At 41.1% G+C, this 13,337-nt stretch overlaps 1 protein-coding gene across 2 annotated transcripts in view; it reads left to right on the top strand.

Moving 5' to 3' along the window:
- Positions 1 to 13,337, top strand: part of LOC146705057 (copine-8-like) — an 89,270-nt gene that overhangs the window by 20,079 nt on the left and 55,854 nt on the right. For both annotated transcript variants that reach the window (XM_085462596.1, XM_085462597.1), the window contains exons 3-4: positions 2,047 to 2,093; positions 3,085 to 3,188. In XM_085462596.1, the coding sequence (XP_085318722.1) occupies positions 2,047 to 2,093; positions 3,085 to 3,188 (151 nt within the window). The remainder of the gene's footprint in view (positions 1 to 2,046; positions 2,094 to 3,084; positions 3,189 to 13,337) is intronic.

Raw genomic sequence — 13,337 nt, 5'->3', positions numbered from 1 at the left:
TGTTGGAATTGAAAACGTATCCATAACTTAAGTGCTTTGTCAGCATTAGTATTCCACCATTCAACTATTCACTCTTCAAACAAATTTACAAGTGTGTGAGCTCAGAGTTTTTATGCGCTGGTAGATGACAGGTGGGTGTAAGTACAGTATTGGCTGCTCGAATCCAAATGATATGTCATGTTATTGCTACACGATTGCCTCGCTCTCTTCCCACAAGTGGTCACTCATCAAAACACACTCAAGACTCCTTTGGATGAAGATCCTCAAATGTCAAAAGGAGGACTTTCCTGCATTCAAACTAGGGCTGAACGATTATGGAAAATAATCTAATTGCAATTTTTTGCCCCAATATTGCGATTGCGATGCGATATGCGATTATTTTTTAAGGTCTTTGTCTTCTGTATTATTAAACAAAGACAAGCAATACATCATATAGTATGGCCAATACTATATTACATTAATTTTAAACTGTTCTTTCCTGGAAGACAGACCTCTGTTATGATGACATGAGGTGATGCATGAATTGATGACTGACATTTTTATTTAACTTCTTCAATCACAACAGTATATTTGAACATACACAATAGTTTATTTTTAGCTTACAAACATCTGAGCATAAAGTGCTGACAAGGAACCCTGGTGTAAACATTAAAATGAAAGTCAGTACAATGTGCAGATTGCAGAAATATACATAAAAAAAATCAGTGGCTTTACCACACTCAGTTTTTCGACATCTGTGAACTACTAGACAGTCATTCAATTAAAAAATAATATTAAATAAATAAAACTAATAAATAAAAAATACACACATCTTACTGATCTCTGCAGTCAATAACATTACACATAAAGTGCAAACATAATAGCAATTGTATAAACACACACACAAACACGCCTTTAAAGTTTAAAGGCGTGAAATTGGACGGTCTAGCCTGCTGAATCAGAAGGCTAGTTCTGATTAGCGTCACCGCTGTCTCGGTGGAGTTTAATAAACTCGGCCGTCTGCTTCTTGCTATCTAAAATATAACCAGACACTGGTGTAAATTCTCGACTGTCTCATATTTCTGTTTAATAAGTTTTCTGTTTGACGTTTAGTCAGCTGTGTGAAAACCAAGGAGGAACCCACCCGGGGGATTAATAAAGTTTTATTTTATCTAATCTAATAACTTTAATCTCAGCCAAACCGATTTACTCACGAACAAACAAAACACTGAAAAAAGCCCAACAATAACATTTTTAGGTTGTCTAAGTGACTTATATATTACGTTTAACCCGAGCAGCGAAACTCCGCGGTGATCTGAAAATGATGTGCCGGGAGTTGTGCCGTTCTCGGCCGCATCAGTAACCCTCGAGCTCCCGGCTAGCTGTCGAGCTGGTGGGTAGCAGACGCCTCTGAAAACGTCGAAGCACTTTTACAAATATGGGATATCTTGATAAACCGAGCAGATATTTGATGTTTACACAACTACTTTCTCGCCTGAAAATATGTTAAAAGTTTATTTTGTGACCCAGAAAGATTAGTATGAGTAATTTTAAAACTTAGTAGCGGCCGCCATTTCTGGAAACTGGAGTTTGGCTGGGCCGCGCTATGAATTCTGGGATATGGTAGTAATTTGGACAGCCTTCGGCACGTCGCTGTGACGTAATCGGTCTACAAATGCGGCCTCAGGAGGATGCAGCCCATGAATTTGGACATGTCCAGAGTATAATCGCAGCCTTTGCGGTTAGAAAATTGCACTTGATCATGTCGCGATATTATCGCAAATGCGATATATCGTTCAGCCCTAATTCAAACACTCACCACTCCCAGCACCATCATCCTCATCCTCCTCTTCCCTCCTTCCTCTTCTCCTCTCTGAAATATCACCATGCTACAAGGCAAAAGTTCGAGTGACATTTAATTAGGGAGTTTTCCTCTCATGCTGGGGTCCAGAGGGGCGGACTAGCTCTCAGCTGACATCTTAGCATTGTTTTGTTCAGTGTTAAATACCCTTCAGTCAATCTGACTGTCTCCTGTCTCTTTTCCCCTCCCTGCTTCTAATTCAACAGTTTGTGTCCTGTACACTCAAGGAATAGCCAACAAGGAATGGAGAGAGGTGAGTACAGCGGTGGGATTGTGAAGGCATTGTGTATAAATGGCAGCAGTGCAGCTTTTCAGTGAGTCACGCTAAAGCCGTTTAAATCCTTTTTTTTTTCAAGTTTGCCTGTGGGCCATTTGTTGAATGATGAAACAATTGCTAGTAATGGTGTTTTTGGGACATTTGTGTTAGTTTGAATTGACCAAATTTAACCAAGCTCACTCTGTTCTTGTGCTTTCTTGTGTTAATGATAGAATCTTAACAGTTATGTGCAGACACTTCTTTTTGGAAAGCATGAAAATGTTTAATTATGTTGCTGTCATTTGGTGCGCATCCATATTTATCCATTTGTGTAATTAAACTAGCTTAGCGAGTGCTATGTGGGCTAGAGATCTTTACAGGCCATCTTTCAGGTGTCAGTGAGACCATGGCCTGATTTGGACTAATGCAATAAATCTATGCTGTAACTTTCCACATAACTTGAGATGCACTTCTCGAGAAATGTAACTACATGTCGGGTCGACGTTCAGTCTGCGACGACTGAATTACTTGTGCATGGGTCATAAAATTGTCTTTGCTACTATAAGATGAGACTATAAATATGAGTAAGGTTATGTTGCTGTGCTCCATCATTGCATGGAGATATTCCCGTGACAGTTAAGGAGAAAGGCACAGTTTCGGGAAACACTAATATGATTCCATTCACAAAACGTCTTCTTATCCCAAGTCAAATAACACACACAATATCTCATGTGACCAAGTTAGAGTTCCTGGTGAATAAATGAATGAACAAGAAAGCAGTTTTTAAAGGAGTGGCACATGTTGTGTATGTGCTGAAGGGGAAATTTAAATATTACTATAATTAGCCTAGTTTCATGAAAAAGTGTCTGACATGAAGCTGGTGTGCTTATATGCTGTATGATTCAGATTGTCAGTTGTCAATGTCAGTGTGTCCCGCCCCCTTATTGCTCCCAGTAATAAAATATCACCTCTGTCATTTCCCTTCTAGTTTGGTAGGACAGAAGTCATCGACAACACCCTCAACCCCGACTTTGTCCGCAAGTTCATCCTTGACTATTTCTTCGAGGAGAGACAGAATCTACGCTTTGACCTGTAAGTTAACAGCTGACTTATCCGTGCTAATGTGTGCGCGCGTGTGTTTGTTATTGTGTACTAGCGTGTGTTGCGCAGACACGGGTGCTGCTCTGTGTGAGGCGAAGTTGAGTTAGGACTGAAATATTCATGGCTTGCGCTGAGGGAGATGTACGTCTTCTCTCTTCTAAATAAAAGACAAGTTTTCGTGCCACTTTTTCACCAGCGTTTTCATTTTGAACTCATCCCATTTGTTCATTGCTTTGTGACAAAATAGGGCCAGATGGCCACGGTGAATCACACATTTTTTGATGTCTATGATTCGCTTGTTGTTGGTTATTTCATCTTGGGTTCTACTAAAAAGACAAGTTTGTCATAGAGATATTTTAAGAGCGTCAACATACCACATCTGCCTTTTTTTTTTTTTAAGCCCCAGCCTTATTTTTCTAAATGTGAAGTTCTGTGTGGTGTGCATAAAAGCCCTTATGAGAGTAACAAATGACCTCCTTTTAACAGCAGATGCAGAAGATTGCTCGGTCCTAATCCTTTTAGACCTAAGTGCATCGTTTTACACAGTTGATCATACAATTTTAATTGACTGCCTTAAGCACTGGGCGGGTATCTCTGGGTCAGTGCAGAGTTTCTTGCCGCTCACATAGAAGTTGTTATGCTAAAGGAGCTGATTTTTCCATCTGCCACATCAGAAAACAACCGACACCTTCCCTCAAGACCCCCTCCTGTTCTTTCCCCCTCCCACCTTTCCTGCATGTAATTTTGCACTCTTTGCAGACATAATTTGTACGCTCATTAAAATTCAGAATATTTCCTGGTGTGTGAGTTTGTGTCACAACAGGCAACACACAAATTTGACGAATACATTAATATTTTTTTAGTCCAGAGTTTTGATCTAAAAACATCGGCTCACTTTATGGCAACACTTTGAGGCCATGCTGTAGTTTTGACTCGCTGACTTTAGAGATCACACTAAACCTTCTACAAATCTTTTATAAATACATACTCCTGGGTTGGCTGTAGCTCAGGAGGTAGAGCAGGTCACCTACCGGTACTGATCGGGAGGTTGGAGGTTTGAGCCCAAGCTCCTCCAGTCTGCATGCCAAGTATCCTTGGGCAAGATACTAACCCCAAGTTGCTCTCCGTATGAATGTGTGTGAGTGTAGTTAGAAAGCACTCAGTATAGAGGTAGTGCTTGTGATAATGGGTGTGACTGGGTGAATGTGGTGTGTTGTATAGAGCGCTTTGAGTAGTCCGTTTTGAGAGTAGAAAAGCGCTATATAAGAATCAGTCCATTTACCATTTACAATATGTAATAATAAATTACCAGTGGGAAAAAGCTGACCTCAGAGGAGTGAGTTGTGGTGGTGGTGGACTGATCTGCATTGGCACACTGCATTGGTGCGGGTGGACCACAATAAACCATTTAATAAGTTTAATCCAAAGGCTGTGCTTGTGCGCATGTGACTGTGACTATGAGTAGGCATTGCTAGTCTGTTGGTAGAAAAGAAGCTGATGAATAACTGTGATTGCAAAGCATGAATCACATGGCTAAAGCAGATCATCTCTTTAAAGATTAAAAATTGTGAAACTAAATATAAAAAACCCCAAACATTTAAATCATCGCATTTATCCCTGCTGAGGCTGTGTTTTCACTGAGAGCCTTGTGTCAGGTTTGTTTCTTTGTACCAGGCTGAGTTTCATCAAACTACTACGGCCACAGAAAGAAGCCGATACGATGTGGCTCTGGATCATTTTTCTTTAACGTTGTGCTGGCTGGGTATTGGCTCTAGTGGAGATCTGCACTTTCAGAGTGCCCCTCTTTCATCTGACTCCCTGTCAGCAAGATTAGAGAAAACCACCAAGCTAAATTTAACAAAACTTGACGGAGAGGTCGAGTGTAGGCAGAGGACAAAGCCATTAAATCAGGGTGTCGAATCATTTCATTTTGTCAACCGCACACAGCTCGATTGGCTCTCTAGTGGGCTGACCAGTAAAACCGCTGCAGAATGACCGATTGAAAACACCTCTGAAGTTTTGCCTTTGTTTTAGTGCAAAGAATTAAAAGTACATGTTGAAACATTTGCATTTAATGAAGTTTAAAAAAAGTACCCAGATGAACAGCCTAAGATGTTTCTAGAAAAAAGAGAGCTCAGTCCTTTTTTTCCTCAGTCAGTCTTTTCACTTCTCCATTTCTATTGCTGTAAGTCAAAAACAGACATTTACACATCTCGGCTTAGCCACTTTACTTAAATGCGGTTTTATCTTTGTCAGTACGAGGCTGTAAAACTGATGGTTCGGACTCAGACTACCACTCTCCGAATACGAGGAGGGCCAGATTTGATCTGGTTCTGGTCCCTTTTTCTTTCACTTAATTGTGCTCTCTTTATATTTATGCATTTTTAAATGCACGTGGCTTTTTAAAAATGGTGTGGTACCACAGTATCTGGTAGAAAATACACAAAACAACACAAGGAAAATATAAAATATAGCTAGTACGTATGTCCCTCAAACAAATTTAATCAGTAGCTCAATGAACAAAAGAACAGTTTCCAAAATTTTCACAAGGCTGAGTTTTATTGAACACTTGTTTTACGTAAAGTTATTTCAGCTTAGTAAAATAGCTGGTGGACAATTGGCAGTTAGGCTTATTTGCATTATTGGCTATGAAGCCTGTGCAACAGTGTGAAAGTTGTCCTAGTTGGTTCATGAGGCATATTGACACTGACAGATTTTCTTATGAATTAGGAATCTGACAAAATCAAGCTGCTTATTATAGCTAATGGTATAACATGTACATGCTCTGTTATCCACACACATACTGTACATACATGCTGTATGCATCTCCAGCCGTGGTGTATGAAAATGAACAGAGAAATGGCATTAATAGACAAACTATCAAAGCAAGACTGCAGTGCATTTTTTTCCTATTGTGTTCAAGCCTCACACATCATCATTGTATTTTCCTGTGGTAGCTCATGAAATATGGAATGGCTCTTTTGTTTGTTCACTTGTTGGCCTGTCAGCATGGCCGCATGCTGCTCACAAGCTGTGGGAGGTTATAGTTAAGGTCAAGGAGGGATTCTGGGTGTGAGTTTGTGTGTAGATGCAAAGTGCTTGTGCAGGTAGTGTATTGTACTTTAAGTTGGTTAATGGTTTGTGTCAGACACTCTGGATTGTTTGAATACATTTAGTCATGTAGATATGCACTGTGTGTTCCACTTTGTTTGAGGTGTAAGTATTTATATGTGTGCGTTAGTGTTTTTTTTAAAGGGTACATGTTAAGAATATATGATGGGGCTGGGAGATGTATAGCTCTTTTATTCTTGTTAAAAATATTTACTGCTAAACAAAATTAAAGTAACACTTTGTAAAGACATCAGATCACAAAGGAAAGAAATATTATGCTGGATAGCTATACTGACATAGAGTGGGTAACAGTTTGGTAGAAATGAAAATGATCAGCCTACCGGCGGCTAAATTCAAAAACACCAAAAAATAAAAATGAAAAATGATGGACTAAAGCATAATGTCTCAGATATGTTCTATTGGATTTAAGTCAGGCAAGTGTGGGGGACAGTCAATGGTATCAGTTCCTTCATCCTCCAGGAACTGCCTGCATACTCTAGACCATAGGTGTCAAACTCTGGCTAATTACATTTGGCCCGCGAAGCCATACCAAATTTGCAAAACTTGTTTGAGTCCATAAGAAAAGATTCATTCTTATATCTGGAGGAATTTTTTTTTTTTTCAATAAATATTAATGTAAGCCCGCGACTTTGTTCCAGTTTTGAATTTTGGCCCACTGTGTATTTGAGTTTGACACCCCTGCTCTAGACACATGAGGCCAGGCCTTGTTGTGCACCAGGAGGAACCCAGGACCCACTGTACTAGCGTAGGATTTCATCCATGGCAGGCAGTCAGGGTGCCGCTGCCTTGCCTGTAGAGGTCTGTGCATCCCTCCGGAGATATGCCTCCCCTGACCATCACTGAACCACCACCAAACCAATCATGCTGAACGATGTTACAGGCAGTATAATGCTCTCCATGGCTTCTCCAGACCCTTTCACGGCTGTCACGTGTGTTCAGGGTTTTATATATACATATATATATATATATATATATATATATATATATATATATATATATATATATATATATATATATATATGTATGGGGTGCAACGATACTCGTATCGATATTGAACCGTTCGATACAGTGCTTTCGGTGCTTTCGGTTCGGTACGCATATGTATCGAACAATACAAAATTTGTAATTTATTTTATCAACTTTCCTTCTGACGATGCCGTCTGTGTTGAGCGCTCAGTGAATCTGCGTTCGACTACTCCGCCTAGGCTGCACTGTCGAGTGCAGATCCACTGAGCGTTCGACACAGACAGCATCATCAGAAGGAAGAGCGCAGGGCAAGCTAGCGAGACAGAAGTTAAGCTCTCCTTGCAATATGGCAAATTGAACCTTTCCCACCCTCATTCAGATCTGGCGTTTGGAATTATTTTGGTTTTCATGTGACGTATGACCCTGAAGGTAAGCGAGTCATGGACTAAAGTAAAACAGTATGTTGGATGTGCCATGCAATGCTCAATTACATGGGTGGGAGCTAGTGTGTTAGCGCAGTTAGCTCGTTAACGTGTTGGCCGTCTAGCCCCTCTGTATAGGGTAGCTTGTTAACGGAGATTTGCCGTGTTGTGGCGTTAAGGTTATTTCAACGAGATTAACCTGAAAGCACTAGTGGGAACACAACGAATATGACTGCACATTTACACCGACATCATCCTAGTGCAAAGACAAAAACAACAAGCATGCATGCTACAAACTTTAGCCGAGTCATTTAGACAGCTGTTAGCACAGGATTCTCCTTATGGAGACCTGATATGTTTAATATGCTGCTGAGAATATAGCCCAGAAGAAGCGGATAGTATAGCTTTTATTTTGGAAAGAGACATTTCTCTGTAATAAACTCTCTTTTCCAAAGATGAGTGATTCCTCAATCAGATACAGGGCTCGCAATATCGCCAGCCCAACGTCCCGGGGCTATCTCTGCCCTGCCTGTCGGGCTATTGTAGGAAGGAAAAATATATGTCAATGCTTTTGCATTCTTTCAGAAATGTAGCTGGGTAATTATGTCATTGGGTGAGCCACTGTCAATATGTGACATATTGAAATCGTGTTTGAATTTGCGCTTGTTTTTTTGCTTTCACTTTGCAATCGCGCGAACTGTGTATAGAGAGCGACAGCACTGATCTGTGAGTGATGATAATTTGTGCACCAATTCCTCTGACATCGTCTTATTAATTGTTAGCTTACTATGCAAACATGACAAGTGAAATCTCCCGCAGCTTAAACATGTGAGAGGTTGATCGCGCAGAGAATCGCTGAGCTTATGTGAGTGCGGCAGGATATATATTTCACTACGATGACCTGGATGATTGAGAACCTTCACAGACAGATATATATTTTAGTTCTGCTGAGCCAAATAAGACAGGTCAGGGTGAAGAAGTGACAGCCAAAGAAAAGCTTACCACAAAACGGAGAAGTTATGACAAATCAGACTATAAGGCAAAAAGAAAGTGCAGCTTTATGGTTTCATGGACAAAAGAATTTCTGTGGCTGCAATATGACGAGCTAAAAAACAACACGCACAAGGGTTAGGGTTAAATTTAAAAACTGTACTTTTGTGTTAAAATATATATTTATAATTTTAACACACATATATATATATGTGTATATATATATGTATATGTGTGTGTGTATATATATATATGTATATGTGTGTATATGTATATGTATATGTATATATATGTATATGTATATGTGTATATATATGTATATATATGTATATGTATATATATATATGTATATGTATATGTGTGTGTGTGTATATATATATATATATATATATATATATATATATATATATATATATATATATATATATATATATATATATATATATATATATATATATATATATATATATATATATATATATATATATGTCCCGCTCATGTATTGACCCATGTGCCTGTTCATCGGGACACAGAAAGGAATTGGCAAGAATACCAGAGGCGCAAAACACCAGCTACTGGTAGACAGAACAATCAGCCGAGACTGCAAGACCAGACTGACCCACCTGTGCACTGCCTGGATTGATTACAAGAAGGCCTATGACTCAATGCCCCACAGCTGGATACTGGAATGCCTAGAATTGTACAAGATCAATGGGACCCTAAGAGCCTTAATCAGGAACTCAATGGGGATGTGGTGTACAACACTAGAGGCCAACTCCAAGCCCATAGCACAAGTCACCATCAAGTGCGGGATCTACCAAGGAGATGCTCTGTCCCCACTGCTGTTCTGCATAGGCCTGAACCCCCTCAGTGAGATCATTAACAAGACTGGCTACGGATACCGACTACGGAACGGAGCAGTTGTCAGCCACCTCCTGTACATGGATGACATCAAGCTGTATGCCAAGAGTGAACGAGACATCGATTCACTGATCCACACTACCAGGCTATACAGCAATGACATTGGAATGTCGTTCGGACTGGAGAAGTGTAGTCGGATGGTAACAAAGAGAGGGAAGGTAGTCAGAACTGAGGGGATTGAACTACCAGAAGGCAACATTGCAGACATAGAGGACAGTTACAAGTACTTGGGGATCCCGCAGGCGAATGGGAACCATGAAGAGGCCGCTAGAAAGGCTGCAACCACCAAGTACCTGCAGAGGGTCAGGCAAGTCCTGAGGAGTCAGCTGAATGGTAAGAACAAGATCCGGGCCATCAACACGTACGCCCTGCCCGTGATCAGGTACCCTGCTGGGGTAATAGGCTGGCCAAAGGAGGAGATAGAAGCCACTGACATAAAGACAAGAAAGCTCCTTACCATGCATGGAGGGTTTCACCCCAAATCCAGCACCCTGAGGCTGTACGCTAAGCGGAAGGAAGGGGGCCGGGGACTGGTGAGTGTCAGCACCACAGTCCAGGATGAGACAACGAACATCCAAGAATACATTAGGAAGATGGCCCCAACTGACCGAGTGCTCAGTGAATACCTCAGGCAGCAGAAACCCAAGAAAGAGGAGGGAGACGAGGAACCATCATGGAAGGACAGGCCCCTGCACGGTATGTACCACCGGCAGATAGAGGAGGTGGCTGATATCCAGAAATCCTACCAGTGGCTGGACAAAGCTGGACTGAAAGACAGCACAGAGGCACTAATCATGGCAGCACAAGAACAAGCTCTGAGCACAAGATCCATAGAGGCTGGGGTCTATCACACCAGGCAAGACCCCAGGTGCAGGCTGTGTAAAGATGCCCCAGAGACAATCCAGCACACAAAAGCAGAGTGCAAGATGCTAGCAGGCAAGGCATACATGGAACGCCATAACCAAGTGGCCGGCATAGTGTACAGGAACATCTGTGCCGAGTATAACCTGGAAGTCCCGAGGTCAAAATGGGAGATGCCCCCAAGGGTGGTGGAGAATGACCGAGCTAAGATCCTGTGGGACTTCCAGATACAGACGGACAAAATGGTGGTGGCTAACCAACCGGACATAGTGGTGGTAGACAAACAGAAGAAGACGGCCGTAGTGATCGATGTAGCAGTTCCGAATGACAGCAATATCAGGAAGAAGGAACACGAGAAGCTGGAGAAATACCAAGGGCTCAGAGAAGAGCTCGAGAGGATGTGGATGGTGAAGGTTACGGTGGTCCCCGTGGTAATCGGAGCACTAGGTGCGGTGACTCCCAAGCTAGGCGAGTGGCTCCAGCAGATCCCGGGAACAACATCGGAGATCTCTGTCCAGAAGAGCGCAGTCCTGGGAACAGCTAAGATACTGCGCAGGAACCTCAAGCTCCCAGGCCTCTGGTAGAGGACCCGAGCTTGAAGGATAAACCGCCCGCAGGGGCGTGCTGGGTGTTTTTTATATATATATATATATATATATATATATATATACTAGTGCACGTGTTGTTGTTAATTTCATTAACACCAAAGCAGCTGAAACTGATTAACAACCTCCTCTTTTATTTAACTGATCAGATCAATATCCCACAAGTTTAACTGACTTGATGCTGTACTCTGATTTAAACATTTTTTTAAGCACTTCATATGCAGCCTGTCTTGACTAAAACAGATTGAGAAGTATTGGATTGAGATCTGGTGACTGTGGAGGACATTTGAGTACAGTGAACTATGCAGAACAGTGTTTTGTTCAGAAAGATATTTTGAGATGATCTAAGCTTATTCTGGTAACAGCAACCATTAGAAAATGGGTATGCTGTGGTTATAAAGCGATGTGGCCAGCAACAGTACTGTGTTAGCCTGTGGGATTTAAATTATGCTCAGTTGGTACTAAGGGGGCACTTGGAAAATACCCCCCAACCATTGATACAAAACAGGATGCATCCACTCTTACATATCCTGTCACACGTTCTCCTCTGACCTCTGGCATCAAAAGGGCATTTTCACCAGAGAACTGCTGCTCATTGAATATTTTCTCTTTTTCAGTCTATTTCTCTATAAATCCTCAAGATGGTTGTGGAAAAAATCCCAGAGTAGATCAGCATATATCTGAAGTACTCACATTTGCCTATCTGGCACTAACAACTGTTTCGTGTTCAAAGTTAACATGAAAACACATGTCGACATGCCCAGATGCATTGAGTTATGATATGAAACTAAACAATATATTGCATTGTATTTGAGTTGTAAAATACTGACTGTTGATGATAACCTCTCAACCTCACTTCATACCTTTACTGTATGAATCAAATGACATAAAGAAATGATTCTCATTTGACACACCAGTCTGTTTTAAAAGAACTGCTTGTAATATTTCTCACAGAAAATACAGACCTAAATATTCTGTACTGCACCATCTCACAATAAAAATAAGGAGAGATGATGTTCATCTATATCATTCAGCCATAGAGAATGTGTTTTTGAATGTCTCTGTTTGTAAAAGTATAAATAACTCAAGCATTTCTGTGCATGTGCTTTAACGTTTGTGTGTATATCCCTGTGGACCAGAGGAATGTAGTGCAGACTTTGCCAGAATATCATACAAGATGTTAAAAGCTGACAAGTAGTGAAGAGTGGGTGATGGGGAGTGTGTGTGTGTGTGTGTGTGTGTGTGCGTGTGTGTGCGTGCGTGCGCCGTCTAGCCGACTCCCTGTGGGGCTTCTTGTGAGTGGGTGAGCATCAGGCCCTTGTTACTGTCTTCTGGGCTGATGGTCCTGTGATCACTCGCAGCTAGGACATGGCGACGCCCACACACTGCCTGCCCTCAAACCAAGACAAATGTCCAGATACACACACACACACACACACACACACACACACACACACACACACACACACACTCATGCATACACTTTACTGCTCAAGCAGTCTTTTGCACTCATGTTGAGCTTTAACATGCATGTACACACACAGGTTCTTTCTCATTACGGGACCAGTAACTGCACTCGCCTCCTGCTTTGTCCTGAGGTCTGAAACTCATTTCATTGCTGCTCCTACACTCCTTCCTTACCTCCATCTTCTTTATAAAGCTTCAAATCCCTTCAATAGACCCATATAGCCAGCTAGCACTAAGCCCCCACAAACTGCCCTTATAGACGCTGGCCATGCCGAATGCTCCCCTACTTTATTTATTTATTTGATGGTTTGAGATGCTCCCCCTGGGTGGATGGTGGTCTAATCAAGTGTTGCAAATTGGATCAGACCTCAAAAAATGAAGTGAAATGCTCACCAAAAAAGGAATACAATAAAGATATAGCTATATAAAAATATTTAAGGTACTCAAGAATAAAAGAGTGGAACCAATTTCAAGGTCAGATTTGCTTAAATATATTAATGTTGAATATCTCCTGCAAAACAAAGACCTTTACAGAGCAGAAGAAGAAATTCACCATGAAGAATGCATGTCATGTTTCTTTTCCATTTTGGGGGAAGAAAAAAAACAATAAATATTGACTGAATTTGAACTGAAAAACAAAATAAATGATGGCACGGTGTGAAAGACACACAGCTTTATATATAAATGTAAAAGTTTGTGCATTAGAGGAAGCCTCTCTTTCACTGTGGTAATATTAATACTGCATTATTGCTGTAATCCAGAATGTTAACATTAAA

The sequence above is a fragment of the Copadichromis virginalis genome, linkage group LG7, assembly GCF_057382275.1.
Source record: "Copadichromis virginalis isolate Kocher_CV1m ecotype Utaka linkage group LG7, C_Virginalis_male_GT1.1, whole genome shotgun sequence".
Classification (NCBI taxonomy): domain Eukaryota; kingdom Metazoa; phylum Chordata; class Actinopteri; order Cichliformes; family Cichlidae; genus Copadichromis; species Copadichromis virginalis.
Note: the sequence above shows the minus strand (reverse complement) of the source record. Positions and strands in the feature narration are given on the sequence as shown.